Below are 22,587 nucleotides of genomic sequence, written 5' to 3'. Positions count from 1 at the left end.
GTGGCGGACAGTGTTTAACTCACCAACATCCATCCCACTACAGTGAATCCCAAACCTCCCTAACGACCACAATCGCTCCAGGCACTTGTTAAAAATTCAAATTCCCAGGCCCATTCCGAGACCCACTGAATTACAATCTCCAGCAGAGGGGCCAGGAGCTCTATTTTTAGCAAGAGCTGTAGGTAATTCTTGCCTTAACGGAAGTTTGGGAAACAGTGGACTGAGCCCATCAGTCCCCTGGCAACTGTCATGGTCGGGGAGCAGACACAGAGGTGGGATAATGAAGGCAGGGCAGAAAAGGTAAGGCATGGATGAACAAGAGCTTCTCTCCGTTTCTGCTGACTTGAACAAGGAAGCTTGTATCCCAGATTGCCTGCGGAGGTCAACTTGTGACCACAGGGGGGATCAGCCAGAGCTGAGGACAGCAGAGAGGAGAGACAGAAGGAACCTGGTCCTGGATGGCACCGACCAGCGGCTGCCTCTAGTGTCAAAAGGGAGTCCTTTCCATGGATTTTCACTTCAGAGAGATAACACATTTTCTTATAGTTTAGGCCAATCTGAGTTGGTGTTACTCAAAGGGATACAGGTTTAAAAACTTTTAGAAATGCCTACTATTTTATTTATTTATTTTTGGCTGCGTTGGGTCTTCATTGCTGCATGCGGGGTTTCTCTAGTTGTGGAGAGCGGGGGCTACTCTTCATTGCAGTGCGCGGGCTTCTCATTGCAGTGGCTTCTCTTGTTATGGAGCACGGGCTCTAGGCGTGCGGGCTTCAGTAGTTGCAGCACGCAGGCTCACTAGTTGCAGCATGCGGGCCCTAGAGCGTGCTGGCTTCAGTAGTTGTGGCACATGGGCTCAGTAGTTGTGGCTCGCGGGCTCTAGAGCGCAGGCTCAGTAGTTGTGGCTCATGGGCTTAGTTGCTCCGCAGCATGTAGGATCTTCCTGGACACGGATCAAACCCGTGTTCCCTGCACTGGCAGGCGGACTCTTAACCACTGCGCCACCAGGGAAGCCCCAAGTCACTGTATTTCTATACCATGAATCTTGTGCAGCCATTAAATATATTTGCAGATAAGTAAAGAGCTTCATGACCTACTGCTAAGTTAAAAAAAAGTAAAAAAGTAAGTTAAGTAGTACTATTAGTAAAATTACATTTTTAATTAATGTGTAGAAAAGGGAACATATATAGTAGAATGTTAATAGTTATCTCTAGCAGGGTTGTAGGGTATTTTATTTTCACTTTTTGTACTTTTTTATATTTTTCTGAATTGGGAGAATAAGCATTTTTACAATCAGAAAGAAAGTAAACTGGATAAGTTATTAAACTGATTTATATTTCTTTTAACATTATGTAAAATAGGGTTATTTATTCCTATTTCATATACTTACAATAAAGAACAAATAAAATAAAGCATAGAGCACAATGCCTGGAAGAGAGTAAGCATTTAGTACAGGTATCTGAAAACTAAAGCTCTTGACCGGCCAATTGCTTTTGCAAATAAAGCTTTTTGGAATACACACCAAACAAGGAAAGTAAAGACTTTATAAACTTTGTAATAGAGACAATAGGCAGTGAGTGGAATTTCCTAGTTATTGTCTGAAAGAATTTAGAAAATCACACCCATATAATATCGCTAGGCAATGAGTTGTCCTTAAGTTTTTAGGATGTTTAACTGAAAATAACACCATTCAGTTTTTCAACAAGAATTTATAATCAAGTGTGTTTTCCAATATATTTAGATTTCATATTTATAACATGATACTAACCCCCAGTCTCAAGATAGTGATTAGATTAACTAATGAGCTATAATTATAAGAAAAGCATTACATCCGATCAGCCACATCTTTCTTCACTGTATACTTATCTTAATAAACTGTAAATAAAATTGAAGTTAAGCAACAGCTATATTCTAGCTGTCTACTCTCTACATAATCTAAACCAAAGACATCAACATAACTTTTATAAATTCTCAGTAGTTAACTCAACACTGAGTTTCACATCATCTCCAAGTCAAATATATACACTTCCACTTTAATAGTATTCTCCACTACAATGAAAACTTGAACAACCTACTTTTGCCAGATTTGGGGGGTCTTCAATAACTTCACATCTGCAAACATTAAAAATTAAAAGCTAGGACTAATGACATGCTTAACTGTGGCTATCCCTGGCTTGTGTCCTGGTTACTTCAGAAATGCCTTTTCTCATTTCAGCAAGACAGCATTTTATCAGCACATCACCCCTCTAAACTCCCGGTAAGCCCTGTAAGCCATATTCTATTGGAACAGTCTTTACTCTGAAATGTCATATTCTTTTTAACTTTGAATGGTTGCATTTCTTTTTCATTATTCTATATTCAAGATTAGCAATGGTATTTTTCCTCTGCTGACTTCAACTGATAATAACTAACTACATGTTTCAACCTTAAAAAAGTATTAGAACACATAAATGATAACAATACTCAATAAGCACGTAATAAAAGCTGGTATCTTCTGAAATGAAGAACAATTTTAATTGAACTTCTCTTTAAAGAAATTCCAGGAAAATGATGATACGTCTGCTTTAAAGAAATATGCAATGAACATAATCAAGTACTTTCACCTGGCGGCTCTACTGCTGCCCAAGCAGCTTTATCTGCTTCCGTCTGTTGGATGCCCAGCACATCCCTCACCCCGCCACCCCAGTCTGCTCTCCAAGATGTCTCCCATACTACTCCCCTTCTTCACACTCACAAACATCTTTGTTCATGCCCTACCTAGTAACTAAACACATTCTGAGCAGAAATAAAACACAGTAGAGCAACATGTTAGAAAGTCAGGATGCAGAGAACTCTGGTCCCATTGCTAATCTACATGAAAATACAAGACTGAGTGTGAGCGGTTCATTTGCAACTTTTAAAAATTATTTCTGCTGTACTGGGCCTGAGTCCTTAAATTTTTTTTTCCACTGAGTAATACATTTTCACTTTGAGTTAACTTTGAACAAATGGATACATTTTTAAATGAAAAGAGCTTACAGAGCAGTTTCAGCGTGCTACTTCAATTTGCAAAAGGAAAGCATAACATCCACCTAAAACAAAACGTTTTTACCTTCACAGCAATCACTAGTAAAGCCCTCACCTTGTGTCAAATCCCCGAACAATCGCACCCATCGACTTTGCTGCACCTGCAGAGGCCAGCCCTGCCACACCACCACCGACTATCAGAATCTAGGAAAGAAGGCAGAACCCATATGTTTTAAATAAAGTTCATGATCAACTGATTATGTAAAATCATCCACTAGTAACTCTCAGGGCCGGGTACACAGTCAGCACGCAGTAATACAACAGGTGGTGCTGGTGATCAGCCCTGAATAAATGTACTGTGTGGATAGGCTACTCTGTACCTGGACCACCACTGTTTTTCGGGTTTTTTCTTTCTTAGTTGCAGCACACGGGATCTTCCTTGCGGCATGTGGAACCTTTTGTTGCAGCTCACAGGCTCTTTGTTGCAGCGCAGGGGCTTCTCTCTAGTTGTGGTGGGCAGGCTCCGTATTTGCAGCACACGGGTTCTCTAGATGTGGCTTGCCGGCTCAGTAGTTGCCGCGCGGGGTCTTGGCTGCCCCGCGGCATGTGGGATCTTAGTTCCCCAACCAGGGATCGAACCCCCAAGTCCCTTGCGTTGGAAGGTGGATTCTTTTTTTTTTGGAAGGCGGATTCTTAACCACTGGACCACCAGGGAATTCCCCCGGACCACCACTGTTTTAAAAAGTTTTTTAAAGCTGATGGCAAAGGCCAAAAACTTCACTAAAACTAGTGTGACACTCAGCATCTCAGTGTAAAAGCTACATACAGCACCATCAGTGTTACGTATGTTAAAGACTGACAGGTTCTTTCCCACACTATCAAAGTTACTTCTACTAATACTATATATTATAGTATTCTAGCTCCCTCTCCCCTCTCAAATTTTAAGGTTTTCTATGTTCACAAAATATCAAAATAAGTTTCAAAGACGGGTACAACTTTGGTGAAACACCTATTTTGAGCTTCTAAAGGAACAGCAGGTGACCAACCACCTAATTTTGATCCACTTTCAATGAACTGCACCTGAAATCTGAAGCAATGTAACTAATCTCCCTAACCAAGGAAGGATCAGAGCCAAGAAAATCACAGAATTCCTCAGAAACAAGAGTCTCTCCGCCTTCTAAGAAACGAACTAAGAACAATGTCATCTGGAATGGGCCTTCCAGAGAAAAGACCTATTATACTTCGCAGTCAAAAAAAAAAAAAAAGGCCACCCACAGAAACTGAGAAGTTTATAAATTCCCACCCACCCATCACGCCCACTTCTTCTGCCTCTTTAAGAAGACTAGGCTAGTGGAACTGTGCTCTGGTGACCCCTGGGCAGTGTCTCAGAGATTATGTGAATTGATCTTAATGTAAATGCTTTCTCTGGGGGGTCTACAAGAAAGGGGGACAAAGAGGGACCAGAGGGAACAAGACGCTGCTGGGCTCCAAGGCACCAATCCCCACTCCACACACTGAAGCCCCACCACCACTAAAAAAAAAAAAATGAAATGAAAATAAGTAAAAGTCATAGGACTGGGCCAAGTTATCCTGAATCAAGAAATAACAGCAAAAAAAAAAAAGAAAGAAAATGGGGCTTCCCTGGTGGCGCAGTGGTTGAGAGTCTGCCTGCTGATGCAGGGGACACGGGTTCGTGCCCCGGTCCGGGAAGATCCCACATGCCGCGGAGCAGCTGGGCCCATGAGCCATGGCCGCTGAGCCTGCGCGTCCAGAGTCTGTGCTCCGCAACGGGAGAAGCCACAACAGGGAGAGGCCCGCGTACCGCAAAAAAAAAAAAAAAGAAAAGAAATAACAGAAGACCCCATGATTTAAGACACAGAATCCATTCTTCAAAAAGGGAAGAGGGGCTGGAAATGGAGTTAATGATCCATCATGCCTACGTTATGAAGCGCCATAAAAAATCACAAAAGTACAGGGTTCCAGGAGGTTCCAGAAGCTTCCAGGAATGGTGTCCAAAGAGGGCACGGAAGCCCCACACCCCATCCCACGTACCTTTCCCTAGTCATCTCTCTCAACAGGATGTTCATCTGCATCCTTTATCATAGTCCTTCATGATAAACTGGTAAATAGGAAGTAAATTGTTTTCCTGAGTTCTGTGAGCACCTCTAGCAAATTAACTGAACCCAAGGTGGGTTGTGGGAACTTCTGACTTACGGCCAACCTGTCAGAAGCACAGGTGACAACCTAGACTTGTGACTGGCATCTGAAGGGGGGTGGGGACAGTCCTGTGGGCCTGAGTCCTTAACCTGTGAGATCTGATGCTATCTCCACACAGATAGTTTCAGAATTAAGTGAAATTGTAGGGCACCCAGCTGGTGTCACAGAATTACTTGGTGTGGGGAAGATCCCCACACATTTGGTGACTGGAAGTATCAGAAGTGAAGTGTTCTATATGAAAGTTAAGGAGAGACACAGGAGCAAAAGTGGAGTTTTTCCTAAACAGTCCTAAATCAGACATTCCCTCATCTGCAAGAGGATCTGGGACTTTCCTGGTGGCCCAGTGGTTAAGAGTCTGCCTGCCAGTGCAGGGGACACAGGTTCGAGCCCTGGTCTGGGAAGATCCTATGTGCCGCAGGGCAACTAAGCCCGTGCGCCACAACTACTGAGCCTGCGCTTTAGAGCCTGCGAGCCACAACTACGGAGCTCATGTGCCACAACTACTGAAGCCCACGCGCCTAGAGCCAGTGCTCTGCAACAGGAGAAGCCACCACAATGAGAAGCCTGCGCACCGCAATGAAGAGTAGCCCCCGCTTGCCACAATAGAGAAAAGCCCGCGCACAGCAATGAAGACCCAACACAGCCATAAATAAATAAATAAATAAACAAATAAATAAATAAACAAATAAATAAATAATTTTTTTTAAAAAAGAGGATCTGAACTCTGTAACATGACCTATAAGAAAGGCTCCACATCATCCAGCCCTGGCCTACCTTTCCAACATCATCTCAGATCACTCTCCACCTTGCTCACCACACTCGAAGACCAATGGCCTTCTTTACTCTCCTAGAAGCACTGAATTCTTTCCCATCACGGCACCTTTATGTGTGCTATTCCCTTGGCCTAGAATCCTGAACCCCGCTTTCTTTCTTCCCGTCCTTTAGGTCCCAATCAAATGTCAGAGGCGCCTTCCCCATCACCCTAACTACAGTAGCTTGCTCCTATGACTCACCACCATATCATGCTGTTCCTTTCTTTTATATCTAAAATGATATCCCATATGTGTTTGATGGTTTATTTATCTCTTCGCTGTGGTCCCTACTATGTGTAAATTTCTGTGGCAGGGATTTTTTTGCCTTGTTCATGCCATATCCCCAGCTACTAGAACAGTGCCTGGCACATCAAAAGCCATCAACCGATTGATTTTAGCTCATTCTAGACATGTAAGAACACTCCATGTTTAAAGGAAACCCAAATAAAATATTATGCAAGCTACTTTTTTTTGGCTGTGTTGCACAGCATGCGGGATCTTAGTTCCCCAACCAGGGATCAACCCACGCCCCCTGCAGTGGAAGCACAGAGTCTTAACCATTGGACTGCCAGGGAAGTCCCTAAGCAATCTACCTTGATAAGTCCATCTATTGTCCAATTCTTCAATATCAGGAAAGTGTTTCTGACAAGTAACTAAAATCCCTTAAGCTGCAATTTAAATTTTCAGTAAGGAGAGTCACTTTTCCACCTTTTAAAGGCTGACTGATTCTCCTTCCTTTACACCTCTTGTCTTCTGTTTCACTTCTTAATCCCTTATATTAACAGCTTTCCTCTCACCTTCCAGACAGATTCTAACCAAAACTGAGCAGTGGATTTGTGCATCAAAGCATTCAGCCAGTCTAAGAACAGCAGCCAACTTCTGGCCACCATGAGGGTCAGACCTTTTCTTACGAGCCTGAGAAAGAAGTCAGATGTAATCACTTTACGTATCACACCTCTTGCTGTTTGCTCATACTCTCTTGTTAAGTTTTCTGGCCTCCACTTGAACCGCGTGCCACCATCTTCACCTGGTCTGTTTTTAAAGCCATGTATAACTAGATTTCTCAAAGCTGCTATTATCTTTTTTTCATTTTTTCTAGGAGATTTATTTTGTGTGAGAGCTCTGGGTTGATATAACAAAGTAATTAAGAGTAGGAAGCACCAAGTAAACCTGTACCCTACAGAGTATACTCTGCAGATAGATGACAACATTTAAGGTCCTGTTTCCTATACTTTGCTGAAAGGCTTACACTATTATTTAGGGTCCGTGGCCTCGAAGGCTCACAGCATAATCAATTCTTTCACCTAGCCACCACCACCTCTCATCAACTGCTCTTCTCTGCTCTCAATATAGATTAAAGAAACTGCACCCTTTCCCCCTGCCAAACACCCTGATTATACCACCTACTATTTCCTGTCCTCTTGACCCAAAATTTGGCAAAAAGTGAGAAAACCAAGTCTTTCCTGAGCCAATGTGTCACAATCATTGGGAAGTTGAGAATTTGCTGAATGTATCACGAGGCTTTTTAAACAATTACTAATAAACAAGTCATCCAAAATCCCTTTAAGAATTCAAGTTAGAAAGTGAAAAACAGGAAAAAAAAATTGAACTTCCAGAAATGTCAAAATTCATTGTTTTCAAGTAACCTTAAGTAGCTTTGAGGCTCTGCCATATATTTGTATATGACATGAACACCATAATTTGCAAACAAAAAATTTTTAAATAACTATTTAAAAACTACAATACCGGGCTTCCCTGGTGGTGCAGTGGTTGAGAGTCCGCCTGCCAACGCAGGGGACAAGGGTTCGTGCCCCGGTCCGGGAAGATCCCACATGCCGCGGAGCGGCTGGGCCCGTGAGCCATGGCTGCTGAGCCTGTGTGTCTGGAGCCTGTGCTCCGCAACGGGAGAGGCCACAACAGTGAGAGGCCCGCGTACCGCAAAAAAAAAAAAAACTACAATACCCTTGCCTAATTCATAGTATGAAGAAACATTAAAGTTTTACCTACCTTAGCTGGAGGAACTTTTCCAGCAGCTGTGATCTGACCAGTAAAAAAACGTCCAAAATGATTTGCTGCTAGTACAACAGCCTTGTAGCTTAAGAAAATAGAAAAATAAATGGATAAATAATTCTATAAAATTAAAGAACTTAAGTTTATATAGGAGAAATTATTAAAGAATAATAGTTAACATTTTTATAGTGACTACTATCTGTCAAAAACTGTTCTAAGTGCTGTATATATGCTTACTCCTAATCTTCGCAACAATTCTATGGATAAGTATAACTATTATCTTCATTTTATAGGTGAGGAAACAGACACACAGAGGTGAAGAGACTTGACTGAGGTCTCTCAGCTAGTAAATGGCAGAGCCAGACGTCTGACCCTGGCATGTTGCCTACAGAGGCACACTCTTACCCGTGACGCTCTCTGACCTCTTTGTAATGAGCACTACAGAAGCTCAGTTGGGATAAAAAAAAAATGAAGGGAAGACAAGAAAATGCTAACAATGGTTTTCTTTGGCAGCTGGGACTACAGATACTTCAAACTTTCTGTTTTACTTTATCGTTCAAATTTTCCTTGTTGACTGTGTAATCTTTATATAATAGAGGAAAAAAATCTTTCAAATTAAAAAAAATGGATTGGCTATATGCTTGTACATAATAAAATTCCAACCTCACAACAAAAAACACTTCCCTTGATCTCTAATGATTGAAACCATGGGATTTTGAGATAGAGTGACCTCAGTTCAAGTCCAAGTTCTATCACTAACTAGCTTTGTGACCTTGGGCAAATTTCTTTAGTTCTCTAATCCTTGGTTTTCTCATCTCTAAAATGGGAACAAAAAGAGTCTCTTAGTGTTGTGAGGACTAAATGAGATAATGCAGGTAAAGCCCTTATCATAAAACCTGTTACAGTAAGTGCTTGGTAAATACGTTTTTAGCTAAAGAAATGCTCTATGTATCAAAAACTAGTAATTTATACCACCTTTTCTTTAATAGGATATTTTTATTACACTAATTTCATTTCCTATTACATTAATTTCATTCTATTATTTTATACTTAAAAGGCACTTTTGCACTCTCAGTAACACACAGTCTACCTTAACATTATGATACAAAGATTAATATCATAATGCAAATATTATAATGATAAGATCCACCTGCTAGTTGACAAAAAAACCCTTTCCCTGGTCATATTTTTGTAAAATAATACTTGATATAATAATTAATGCAAAAGCATGGAACAGTTACCACTATTACTTTAAGTTAAATCATATTAGAGCAGAAAAATATTTTAATGATTACATTATTTGTTAGTTTTGAATCCAAGTGATAGAAATATTCAGAGAGCAAACATGATAAAGATTCAAAGGCCACTATAAGGAATTAATTTTGGAATTAACGTTTTAAAAGATTCAGTTGTTATACTGGAAAAAAACAAAAACGAGACTGATTACACAGGAAATGTATAAGAAAACGTTGATAGTGGGAAAAGGTGATAAAAGTGGGCCTGTTTTTGATGAAGGCAAAAAGGCTCAGAATGAACATCAGGGAACTAGAAGGAGGGTGTCTTCACGGTAATACAGCTGCGTGTGTGAGTTAGATAATGATTTATCACACATTGTATGGGTAAGTATACTAGGTGATTCATCTCAAACTATGCCTTTTGCATATACCAGCTCAGGACGTAAGACAGCGATTCTTTAAACTGTGTCCCTGGATCCCCAAAAGTTCAAATTTCAGCCAACTCTGGGGCCATTGTGGCTGGGATGGAGAACAGAGAGAGAATGTTTCTAGACACCCTTCCATCCCTCGATTCAATGAAGACAACTCTGTTCTTATTGGATTTGTTTATACTGCTTCATACGCTCAAAAGATTCTGCAGCAGAAAACCACTGATCTAGAGCTACTGGTGGGGATAAGCTTTCACACATGTGCATTTCACATGACAAAAATCAACAGCACCCTTAAAACTTTACGTTGTACATTTCCTATATAAAATTTTAAGTCCCATATTGCATAACTCTTCCAGAAACTAAAGAAATATGACAAAAGTTTATTTTGTCCCTTAGTATTAATTCACATCACAAGATATATCTTCAAACCAACCATTTGCCATATTACATAAGGACAACAAAATGTGTTGTTAACTTGTCCTTTTTGTTTACTGCATCTCATTTATATCAAATGTGAACAAGTTGAAACCCAAAGTGGAATCTGTGGCACATTTGATATGCTACATCTAAGATATGAAACCTAAGAAAACTTTCAGTTCATGTGTTAGCTTTAAGAGTCTATTCAGGTTAGTCTTTTTTCATGCGCCGTTTTATTTTTTAAACATTTTCATTTGTCGGTGCCTCATTCGTATTAGCAAGTTGTCACTACTAATAGTTTTCATGGTTAAAATCTAATTCAACAGGCTTCTTAGACGAGCTGATTTCATAAGCATCATCTGACTTCCAGATTTTTCCCACTCTCCAGGCAGAGTCAGCAATACACTGTACTCACATAGCTATTCCTATCCCTGCCCCGTGGCAGGCAGGGTTACTCAGAGCCACATTCCTCTGAGCTGATTGGGCCTTGGAATTCTTTTATACACAGTGGTCCAGGCAATCAATGGGGAATGAATTAGTGCTGGTGGGCGAATGAAGTTTACTGCCATCTTGGCCATAGTTAGCCCTCAGTTACCAATATGGGTTTTGACACCAGATGAAACTGCCTCAAGCGCACGCATTTTCCCTATTCATTAAATATTTTATAAATTTACCTATGTAAAAGCTCATTAAAATGGTAAATCTACCAATATGTATATATTAGATTGAACCATATGAAACTGCTAATATCCAACCATTTCTGACCCTATGACAACAGCGATTTATGTTAACTAAACTTATTGTGGTAATAATTTCAATATATATATATATACACATATATATATATATATATATATATATATATATAGCAAATCATTGTTTACACCTTAAACTTATACAATGTTCTATGTCAGTCATACTGTAATAAAACTGAGGAAAAAAACAGTAATTTCAACCTAATACATACAAAAATATACACATATATACACACACACATGAAATACAGTGTATCCCTGTTAAAGTACAGATAAATTCCAAAGAACAAAATTTGGGACATTATGTATTCGGAAGTCAGAAGTACTTTCTTAGCATAGACTCAGAAGCCTTATAATTAGTAAACTAAAAATAAGACTTTCTACATTGCACCCTTTCCCTTTCTCATCCTTTATGACTAACAGTCTAAAAAACAGTACTAGATCTATGTGAATTTTAAATCATTTGTTCTAAATTGTTATCACTAACTACCCTTGCTATCGACTTCAGTAAAATATGAGTTTACTATGTTAAGGTTTTTGGATAATTAGAAATTACTAACACTATGGTTTACTTACCATACAGTTTTTCATGAAAACAGATATTAAGATATTGCATTTCATTAAAAACAAAAAGTCATTTCCTTTGGTGGAAGGAAATACTACTTCCCTTCTCCCCATGAAGATTAAAAAGTAGTGTACAATAGCATGCAAAGTGAAGAGCCATTTCCCACTGATGACTGTGAAACAATACAAGTCTTCAAAATAATTTAAGTGCACTCTCAGAAGGCTGCAATCTCCAACAATCATTACAAGTAAAATCATTGTGAGAGAGAAGAGCTACAGTGAGAGTGTTTCTATAGTACCCTTGTGCTTTTGTTCAGCTGGAATGGAAAAGAATCAACCTACCCAGCGATGTTGGCCATGGAGCTTAGCGCATCGTATCCCTGAGCAATTGTGACTCTTGGAACCTGGTCCATCGCCAGAACTGTAGTTTTCCTTTTGGAAAGTTTATTTAGCAAGTCTGGATTTTGGGTTGGGTAAATAAAACTAATCAGTGTTCCCGATGTTTTTAAAAGGTCAGCTTCATGAACACCTAACGTTGGGTTAAGCATAGGGGCTCGCACCTAAGAAAAAAAGTCATCACCAGTTAAAAATGTAAATGCCTCTATAATATTTTTAAGTAAACAAAACAATTAAAATAATATGCCATGATTGAAATAACACTCCAGAAGTAATCTCTCAGCAATAAATTTCTGACTCAATTCCTAAACAAAATAAAGCACACAACGATCTATGCCACCTATCATCTCACTGAACCTATGACCTGGTCCTGAGTAAGGAGCACACATACCTGGAAATAGTGTTGGGACAGGTTTGATGATGACAGGTAGAGCAGTAAAAAAATATGTAGGTTCTACAACAAACCTGTTCTCCCAAAATCTATTACTCTGGTAAAATTAAGACATATTAGAATAAACAGGCAGGAAGTTTTTGTTGTGTGTTCAAAGATTCAACTCTTGTTAATTTTGGCAAGCACAAACATTTGGAGTGGTGAGAAGTTAAGAACAACATAAACTAAAATATCCATGGTAATATGTATCAATTTATGTCACCTTAAAATTCCAGAAGAATATTTATAGATGAACACAACTCAAACTAGCAGCCTTACTGAATTGGGTTTAAGCAAAAAGCTACAATATATTCTGTTAAGTATCAGTCAATGAACACACACTGCATATGCTTGGAAGTTTCAACCGTCCACTTTTTCAAGCCAACTTTTTAAAAATTCCATTTAAAAAGGTGTTTTAAAATGTGTTTCACATCCCTGTTTAAAATCAATCTTAAAGTATATGATTTCATTAGCTCCCAATTTGCAGCAATAGTGCTTTTAGGCTAGTAAGCACAGAAAAAGAAAAACAGCTCTGAGACTTATGTTTTAAAAGGAAACACAAACACTGGGTCAATACTGTCATTTCACAGCATTTCATCTCAATTTACCTATGAGACACCTTTATCTGTTATTCCCATTTCAGTTGTTGATCTGGTGATGCATGTGATTTTAGGTTCTGGACTTTAATTAAGACTCTCTGACAAGGTCTATTTTTCCTCAGTGAGAATCTATAATATAGATTTAATAAAAATTAGAGGACAACTTTGAATTAATTCTCCTGGCCCCTATCAAATGCTCAGCTGAGACTGTTGACATCTGAGCGAGTTAAGCCACTAGAACGTTTCCCTGAAGATGCTTTTTGGGTCTCTAGTTCCTCAGGATATTAATAGACTTGACTCAGAAAAGAGACCCTAAGATCAAGTAGTTTATTAGTACAAGTATAAGGTTACTTAACTTTTTCTATTATAGGATTTCTCAGTGCATTTAACATGCTCATACACATTGTGAATCCCTAAAAGGAACACCACAGAGCATTTCTAAAACTTCTGTGCGCCCTACTAACCCTTTTTTGTGTGACATCTCAAAAGGTTTTGGTCCCTATAACATACATTACAATGGATTATACTCATTTTTCTATTTCCTCTAAGCTCTTTTATTATACCAAGTTACATTACCAAGTATCAGTATACCTAAACACTTAAAAACTTAAACTGAATTACTATTTATCTCCATATCATATTGTTATTAATTTTCTATAGAAGAAAAGTTTTGTGTCTCTGCAAAAAACATGATTTAAGACCCTATCAAGTTATTCAGTGGACTGTATGTAAAAAAAACGACGCGACTGAGTTCCCCTTAGAAATTAATGTAGGAAAAAAGCGGGTCTATCCTGAAAAAGTAAGCAGTTTGTTTTAACCAGATAATCATGCTTATTTAATCCATACTTCCTTACTTGCCTTGGTTACAGAAGGCTTAGGATTTCAGTTAACGTTCAGATACAGTCTCTCTTTTCTCTACATGATTTTTTACTGAAGATTTTATTTGTAAAATTGCTTTTTTATTTGTAACATTGCTTTTTCCAGAATAGTCCTCCCTCTCTAGAAATAGTACCTACGCCAGTTAAATCACTATTCCTTCAAGGTATCAGAAGATCATTCTACATTCGGTCCCAGGAGGAGTTCCATGCCTCCTTTCCATTCTAGAAGCAGTTAAACACTCACCTGAGGGTATTGTGGACATATAGGAACCATGCACTGCAAATTTTCCCTAGGCAGTAAGAAGGGCATTTCCACATAGCAAATGTAAAAAGGAAGATCACTTCTTCTTTTCTCATGCTTAAATATAGGTCACATTGCCTGATAAAAGTTCTACTAGAACATGAAGAATATTCACAACATGCAACCATTTCTTTGAGAAAAAAAGCATCATTTGAAAGTATGGAAAACTACAAGCATAGAAGAGGTAATTTAAACTTTCTACAAGAAGATTTAGAAAAGTCAGCATGCCATAAATGGAAGGGGGAAAGGAATAATTACTTTGACCACCAAATCAGAAGCCAGCACTTCCTTCGCCCCTTGGATCTGGGCACCCGCTGCTCTGTAGTGGTCATCTGAGAACTTGGAAGCTTCGCCAGCACCCGACTCCACAACAATATTAAAACCCTGCTTGACCAAGGCCTGGACGCCAGCAGGAGACAATGCCACTCGCTTCTCATTTTGGAAAATCTCTTTGGGGACCCCAATAGTCAGTTGCTTATATGGAATTCCTACAACAAAGACAAAAAAAAAAAAAAATTTGGTAAATAACACCACCAAAAGTCAGTGTTTTAATAATACCGTTCAGAAAACAGAAATGGGCAGTCTGTTCAAAATATGCTGCACATAGAGGTTGCTGTTCAAAATGATGTTCCTGATTCATACTCGTAATTTTTAGACTTTTTTTGATAAGATGACTGGAAATTTTTATATCCACTCTCCTGAAAATCCTAAATATTTTATTTAACCAAATGGCTCTCTTCAAGGCCTATAACTAGCTTAGTTTATTCTTAGGGAAAAATACATTGAAAGGCCACTCAACAGGCTAACCCCACTCATCTAACTAACCCTCTCAGGTTTATGGTCTCCTGGTCTTTACCTTTAAGGAAGACAGAAGTAATTAACTATTTTGAAAAACAATCCTACACTAGACACTTTGATGGCCTGCCACACCCAAAGTCCTTTTCTTGACAACTTGGCCAAGATTTCATAGATTGGTCATAGATTTCCAAGTGTTGTATCTTAAGACCTTCCATTCTTGACCACAACTGATTAGACCAGGGGTGGGCAGCTGGGTCAGAGATAACAGTCTACAGGCCAGACCTAAGGAAAACCAGCAGCCCATGAGATGACTTATACAGGAACTCTGCCTGAGGACACTCCATGTTGGCCAATGACTATCCAACCCAATCAGGTTCTCTCAAAGGGAGTTTGGATGCAAGACCACCGAAAAGGACAAAGAGAGTAGAATGGTGCAGCAGCTATTCATAAACACAGCCATGAGATAATCAAAGGGAGGTCAGCAGCCACAACAGTAGAAACATCAGTAGTGGACATGCAGAGGAGTCATGGCTATGAAATCCAGAATAACATCCCACTTTTCCAAGAAGTAGATGAAGGGTTTCCTGGGCTCCCATACTTCCCAAGAATCCATAAAATAAAAATAAACCCTCATCACAAAATATAACATGATGTGATTGTGTTGACACAAAAGAACCTGTATAACACAGAGTTAAATTATTTATATATGGTTCAGACCAGACTTAGCTAAAGTAGACTAGTTTCTTCTGTTGTTTTACTCAATATATGGACACAAACAGATATTTTTTTTTAATGAAGAGCGCCTGCTTCTATATGTTTTACTAAAGTTTAGAAAACCCACTCTAGCAATCTAAACTCTGAATATATATAATAAAAAGATAAATCAAATTATCTCTATAGAGTAATTTATTGAGACCTTAGAGAGACTAAATCAACCTAAAATAGCTGCATTTGGACATACAGTCTTAGATCCCACACTGTTTAAGCAGTAATAATTGACAGTAGGCCAAAGGCAAACATATGCTGAATCTTGCTCTCTACTTAAAAGAAGAGGGAGGAAAATAATTGAAAGCTGGCAAATATCTTGAATTAATGTGCAAAATTAAATCACGTAAACTAATCTGGAGTTCACTTATCTGACAACCTCAAATTATCTAGGTCCTACCAAAGACAAATGAAGTCGTATCAAAAGGATTTAGGATCCAACCTCAAAGGGCTTCCACTGGCCAAATATGAGCCAATTTGAGCATCAAAAAGATAATTAATTGCAATGTAGTAAAACACATCTAAAGATGTTAAAATCCATGAGTTCAGAATAATAATAAATATTTCAAAACTCAAAAAGTAAATATTTTCTGGGCTTCCCTGGTGGCACAGTGGTTGAGAGTCCGCCTGCCAATGCAGGGGACACGGGTTCGTGCCCCAGTCCGGGAGGATCCCACATGCCGTGGAACGGCTGGGCCTGTGAGCCATGGCCGCTGAGCCTGCGCGTCCGGAGCCTGTGCTCCGCAACGGGAGAGGCCACAGCAGTGAGAGGCCCGCATACCGCAAAAAAAAAAATAAATAAATAAATATTTTCTAAAAGCTTCATTGGTCAACTCTGGAGAAAGTAAGGTGTGATAGGCAGAATCATGGTCTCCCAAATATGTCCATGTCCTAATCCTCAGAATCCAATACATGGCAAGGGAAAATTAAGGTAGCAGATGGAATTAAGGTTGTTAATCAGATGACCTTGAAACAGGGAGAATATCCTGGATTATTTGGGTGGGCCCAATGTAATCACATGGGTCCTTAAATGTGGAAGAAGGGAGCAGAAGAGTCAGAGTCAAAGAATAATTTGAAGATGCTATCCTGCTGGACTGGAAGGCAGAGGCGGAGGCCATGAGCCAAGGAGTGCAGGCAGTCCCCAGAAGCTGGAAAAGGCAAGGGCACAGATTCTCCCCTAGAGCCTCTGGAAGTGAGAACCATTTCAGACTTTGGCCTCCATAAGTGTAAAATAATAAATTTGTGTTATATGCAGGCAGTAAGTTTGTGATCATCTATTACAAAAGAAGTAGAAAATGTATACATAAGAAAACCAGCTGATTAGCAAAACTAGTAAATAATGGAAAATAATCAAACATCTACCCACCCTTCCCGTACAATCTCAGAGTGACTAAATACAGTTGGCCCTCCGTATCCACGGATTCAACCAACCACAGATCAAAAATATTAAAAAAAGATTCCAGAAAGTTCTGAAAAGTAAAACTTGATTGTATTAGGCATTATGAGTAACCTAAGATGATTTAAAGTGTACAGGAGGATGTGTGTAGGTTATGTGCACATACTACACCATTTTATATAAGGGACTTGAGCATCCGCAGATTTTGGTACCCACGGGAAGTCCTGGAACCAATTCCCCATGGATACCAAGGGATGACGTAATACAGGGAAAGATTTTTTAATAGAAAAATTCTAACTAATAAATGAAGATAAAATGATAGAATATCACCATTTTAAAGCCCCTGATAAAATCACGGATTTACTTAATGATCATCAAATGACTGCTACAGCGTTTGAGTGAAAAACTGATGAGAACTTCACAATAGATGGATCACACTGACAGCATCTAAACTCACTGATGAATCTTCTTGATGTGCTGCAACAGATAGTACACAGCATCATCTATGAAGTACACTTGCCAAAAAAAGCAAACCTGGGTCTGATCAAGCCTCTAGCTCTAGCTAAATGTTACAGAAAATACAAGGGACAGAGAAACTGGTTAAATAATACCAAGGGAATTCAATAAGCTAAACCTAGATAGAATGTGAGAAATTCTACAGAACAACTAAATTCTTCAACAAATGAATTAAAAAGAAAACAGAGGAGAGGAACATACAGACCAAAAGAGACCTAAGAGACAAGCAAGCAAATACAACACAGGGACCCTGTTTGGATCACCATTTGAACAAAGCAACTGTTAAAAAAAAAAAAAGAAAAGAAAAAATTGAGAAAATATGAATACTGACTGAAATTACTTTTCATGCTTTTCAATGTGGTAATGAAAGTGTGGTTATATTAAGGAATAAATAGGACCCTCATCTTTTAGAGGTAAAAAATAATTATCTAGGAAACAGTCAAGAACCAGAAGTTAAACAAACAAAAAAAGTCTCATGCATAGTTGATATAGAGATCTTGAAGTCCGCGCTTTCACTCACAAGGACAATTCCCATGTGCTCAGTGTAGTTATTGGCTTTTACTTTATACACAATTTTATCACACTGGATAATCTGGCTTTTCAGATCACTTTAAAATAACCTGAAGATAAGGCTGAGGGCTCTCAGAGGCAGGTACCCTGCCAATAGTGACTTGTCATGAGAGAACAAGAAAAGAGCTGTGAAGTCTACAAAAGGCAGACATAAGAACTCAAAAAAACCTTGGGGCTTCCCTGGTGGTGCAGTGGTTGAGAGTCCGCCTGCCAATGCAGGGGACACGGGTTCGTGCCCCGGTCTGGGAAGATCCCACATGCTGCGGAGTGGCTGGGCCCGTGAGCCATGGCCGCTGAGCCTGCAAGTCCAGAGCCTGTGCTCCGCAACAGGAGAGGCCACAGCAGTGAGAGGCCTGCGTACCGCAAAAAAAAAAAAAGAACTCAAAAAACCTAGCAGTTTAGGCGTCCTTAATGTACAAATAGTCCTACAAACAAAAAGGGAATTATTCTATTTGGCAAAGACTTCTGGTTCCTCTCAAATAACCACGCTGTTCCTCCCCTAAAAATAACAGAATGCTATTTTTATTTGAGTATGTTGCCATGTAGAATAAAAAAATTAAATGGCCAAGTCTCCCTTAGAGCTACATATTGCCACCTGTCTGAGTTCTGGCCAATGAGGTGTAGACAGAGTGCTAGGAGGGTCTCTGGGCAAGATGCCTAAAGCGATCTGACTCAGCTTAGAAGGTTCCCCTTTGAACCTTCTGGCTTGCACCCCAGAACACAAGCAAGTGGGGGTCCTAGCAAGGAAGGCCTTGGAGGCCACTAGAAGACTTCAGCTCTTACTCTGTGTGACCTAGGAAGCTAGTTGCAAATTTTGAATAGAAGAGTGACATGATCTTTCATTTTAAAAAGATTATTCTCATTGTCATGTACAGAACAGACTGTTGTCGGGGACAGAAGTAGAAAGCAGAGACCACTTAGAAGACTAATGCAATAATCCAGGTGACAGATGATAGTGGCTTGGACCAGGATGATAACAGTGGTGATGGTGAAAAGAGGAGAGATTCTGGATAAAAGGTAGAGCTGACCTATACCTACTATGCGGATCTGGAATGTCTCCAAGGTTTCTGACCTGAGCAACTGAGATGAAGTTGCCATTTACTAAATCAAGAAACATTAATGCAGATCAATTAATACACCTAGTTCCTAATTCCTGAGCATAGCTGAGCCATATATGTACAATTCCCCAACACTGACCAGGAAAGAGGAAGAGCTGCTAGGAGAAATGGATACTATGAGCAATAGTTTCCTGGGTACAACTCAACTGATTTGACATTTTTTTTTTCTATTATATTTTCTTTTCTGTTAGCACTGACAGTCAGGAACTTCCATACATGGAAAATACAAGAAAGCACTCATTTCGTTTTTTACTCAAAATGATCACTGTCAAACACAGGGCTATAAAACTGCATGCCTTATTTTATCTGTCATCAGGAGATCTATTGGCTCCTATGACGTGAAGTGAGACTTTACCTGGTTTTACAGGGGCTTTACACCACAGCGCCTGCTGAGTATGAAATGTTCGTAAAAAATCCTTCTTCCTAGGTAGAACCTTACAGGACCCCAAATTGCTAAGGAAAGGGCAGGAACAGCCAGTCGCCACTGTTTTCAGTAGGTTCGCCATGTTCACAGGAGCTCCCAACTTTCTGAATCCCCAATTTCCTTGAAGGTAAATCACTAAAGGAAAGAAAATGAAACATTTCTGTGCTGAGAAAGACATACTTTGCCTTTCGTACATCAAAAACATTAAAAACAAAAAAAAAGCTAATTCAAAGAGGTTGGAAAATAACAGTTAAATATGGGCATCTACAATGAATTTATTTGCCAAGTCCTTTACTTACAGAAGATGCTTCAAAAGTTTGTTTCTAATTCAGGTATTTAAAACTTGGAATCCGTTTTCCCACTTAGATTGCAGTTATAAACTCACTATTGAATTCCAAGCCTAGGTCACATAAGTCTAATTGATCCTTAATGTAGCTGGAAAGTTTTTAAAAAATGCTATAAAGTCCAGTCACGTCTTACATGAAAGTTACTGTCCTAAGTCAGCTTGTCCAGCAAAAATTGCATAAAGTCAAAATTACCAGGAATTTCCCTTAGATTGTCTAAAATGCTGTACAATACAGTAGTACTTGTTTAGCCGCCATGCTATACAGAAAACACCCACTACTTTTCAGTGCGTCAGGATATTGATCCTGTGAGATACCCCCCAAACCCAGACTGACTGAGTGACTGGTAGATTCATGTTTGTTAGGTGTACATCGCAAGAAAATTAAACATGCATGGAATATGACTCCAATGTTAAAAAAGAAAGAAAAATTCCATGGTTAACCTTATCACATAGGTTTGTGCTTGCAGATGTGGGCAGAACTAGGAATTCTCTCAGTGGTTCCCACAAGTGGCCAGTTTTTGCCAGCTCTAACTGAGCTAGGTGAAGTGTCATCGACCTTTGCTGTTTCTGAGGCTTCAGTGGCTACCTCCACCACCCCCCGTGGCAGATCCCCAGGGGTACATAGAAGGCACTCCCACCATCCCCCTGACTCCCAATGCTCTCCTTCCTTCAAAAATGGGAAGAAGTAGAGGACCTGGAACTCCATCAATCAACCTCAGCTAACTCCACTAACTATGCCTTTAGGCTCTGCCCCATCATGCGGTCCCTCCTGGGGTCCAGCACCCAAACCCAGCAGACTCCATAAACATACTTCCAGCCTCCAGAGGAAGAAGGGTCTAACTCATTTTTTATGTCATAACTACTGCCACAACTCCCGGAAGCAACTTCCTACAAACACCAGAAAGCAACAATGGGAACAGAAGTGCGCGATCCAGGTAGGGCTTATTCTTAAGATGTCCTTTAATTCAACAAACATGTACTGAGGGCTGAGTCTCAGAGGCACAGCCGTCAGGAGCATCTGTAGAATTAAACTGGAATAGGTCACAGACTTGGAGATAAGAAAAGTCAACAAGTAATAACACGGCAAGCAGAGTAACACAAATCCAAAGTTCCAGGCGTCAAAAGAGATCATGTCCTCCTACAAGGCTAAGAAAATGAAGGCAAAGGCATTTGAGAAGGAGAGAATACTATGAAAAAAGCTAAGGAAGAGGGAGCATGCAAGATGTGTTCAGGCATGCAATCAAAAATGTGAATAATTCTTTGCATTCAAATAGAAGGTTTTATATTTTCACAGCATTTCCAGATATGTCATTTCATCGCAGTCCTAAAGCATTCCTGAGTCAATAAATACCTTCCTCATTCATTCACAGGTCACTTCTACGGTTATTCTTGGCTGGGAATGGAGAGCAAATAAGTTCAGAATTCAGCCACCTATTGGAAACATTCACTGAATCTATGCCAAGAACTGAGGGAGATACAAATATATATAAAATATAATTCTTGGAATTTGGAACCAAGATGGTGGAGTAGAAGGACGTGCTCTCACTCCCTCTTGCGAGAACACCAGAATCACAACTAGCTCCTGGACAATCATTGACAGGAAGACATGGGACCTCACCAAAAAAGATACCCCACATCCAAAGACAAAGGAGAAGCCACAATGAGATGGTAGGAGGGGTGCAATCACAGTAAGATCAAATCCCATAACTGCTGGGTGGGTGACCCACAGACTGGAGAACACTTACACCACAGAAGCCCACCCACTGGAGTGAAGGTTCTGAGCTCCACGTCAGGCTGCCCAACATGGGGGTCCGGCAATGGGAGGAGGAATTCCTAGAGAATCAGACTTTGAAGGCCAGCGGGATTTGACTGCAGGACTTCGACGGAACAGCGGGTAACAAAGACTCCACTCTTGGAGGGCACACACAAAGTAGTGTGTGCATAGGGACCCAGGGGAAGGAGCAGTGGCCCCATGGGAGACTGAACCAGACCTACCTGCTAGTATTGGAGGGTCTCCTGCAGAGGCGGGGGGTGGCTGTGGCTCACCGTGGTAACAAGGACACCGGCAACAGAAGTTCTGGGAAGTACTCCTTGGCATGAGCCCTCCCAACGTCCGCCATTACCCCACAAAAGAGCCAGGGATGCAAGGCTTCTTCAATATATGCAAATCAATCAATGTGATACACAATATTAACAAATTGAAGAGTAAAAAACATATGATCATCTCAATATATACAGAAAAAGCCTTTGACAAAATTCAGCACGCATTTATGATAAAAACTCTCCAGAAAGTGGGCATAGAGGGAACCTACCTCAACATAATAAAGGCCATATATGACAAACCCACAGCAAACACCATTCTCAATGGTGAAAAACTGATTTATGAAAATGACTATACTACCCAAAGCAATCTACAGATTCAATGCAATCCCTATCCAATTACCAATGGCATTTTTTACAGAACTAGAACAAAAAACCTAAAATTTGTATGGAGGCACAAAAGACCTGGAATAGCCAAAGCAGTCTTGAGAGAAAAAAACAGAGCTGGAGGAATCAGACTCCCTGACTTCAGACTATACTACAAAGCTACAGTAATGAAGACAATA

General features: G+C 39.8%; 1 protein-coding gene across 5 annotated transcripts in view; it reads right to left on the bottom strand.

Annotated features, from left to right (window-relative positions):
- Positions 1-22,587, bottom strand: part of NNT (nicotinamide nucleotide transhydrogenase) — a 93,200-nt gene that overhangs the window by 66,879 nt on the left and 3,734 nt on the right. For 3 of the 5 annotated variants that reach the window (XM_024740338.1, XM_024740339.1, XM_024740337.1), the window contains exons 2-6: positions 19,567-19,770; positions 14,307-14,536; positions 11,787-12,004; positions 8,040-8,127; positions 3,119-3,207 (exon numbers count right to left, since the gene is read on the bottom strand). In XM_024740338.1, coding sequence (XP_024596106.1) covers positions 3,119-3,207; positions 8,040-8,127; positions 11,787-12,004; positions 14,307-14,536; positions 19,567-19,717 — 776 coding nt within the window. In that variant the 5' untranslated portion in view covers positions 19,718-19,770. Of the gene's footprint in view, positions 1-3,118; positions 3,208-8,039; positions 8,128-11,786; positions 12,005-14,306; positions 14,537-19,566; positions 19,771-21,976; positions 22,134-22,587 lie in introns of all 5 variants that reach the window. The other 2 variants (XM_024740336.1, XM_024740340.1) reach the window with 2 other exon arrangements.

Source organism: Neophocaena asiaeorientalis, unplaced genomic scaffold, assembly GCF_003031525.2.
Source record: "Neophocaena asiaeorientalis asiaeorientalis breed wild unplaced genomic scaffold, Neophocaena_asiaeorientalis_V1.1 scaffold57, whole genome shotgun sequence".
Lineage (NCBI taxonomy): Eukaryota > Metazoa > Chordata > Mammalia > Artiodactyla > Phocoenidae > Neophocaena > Neophocaena asiaeorientalis.
This window is presented reverse-complemented; position numbering and strand designations above follow the sequence as displayed.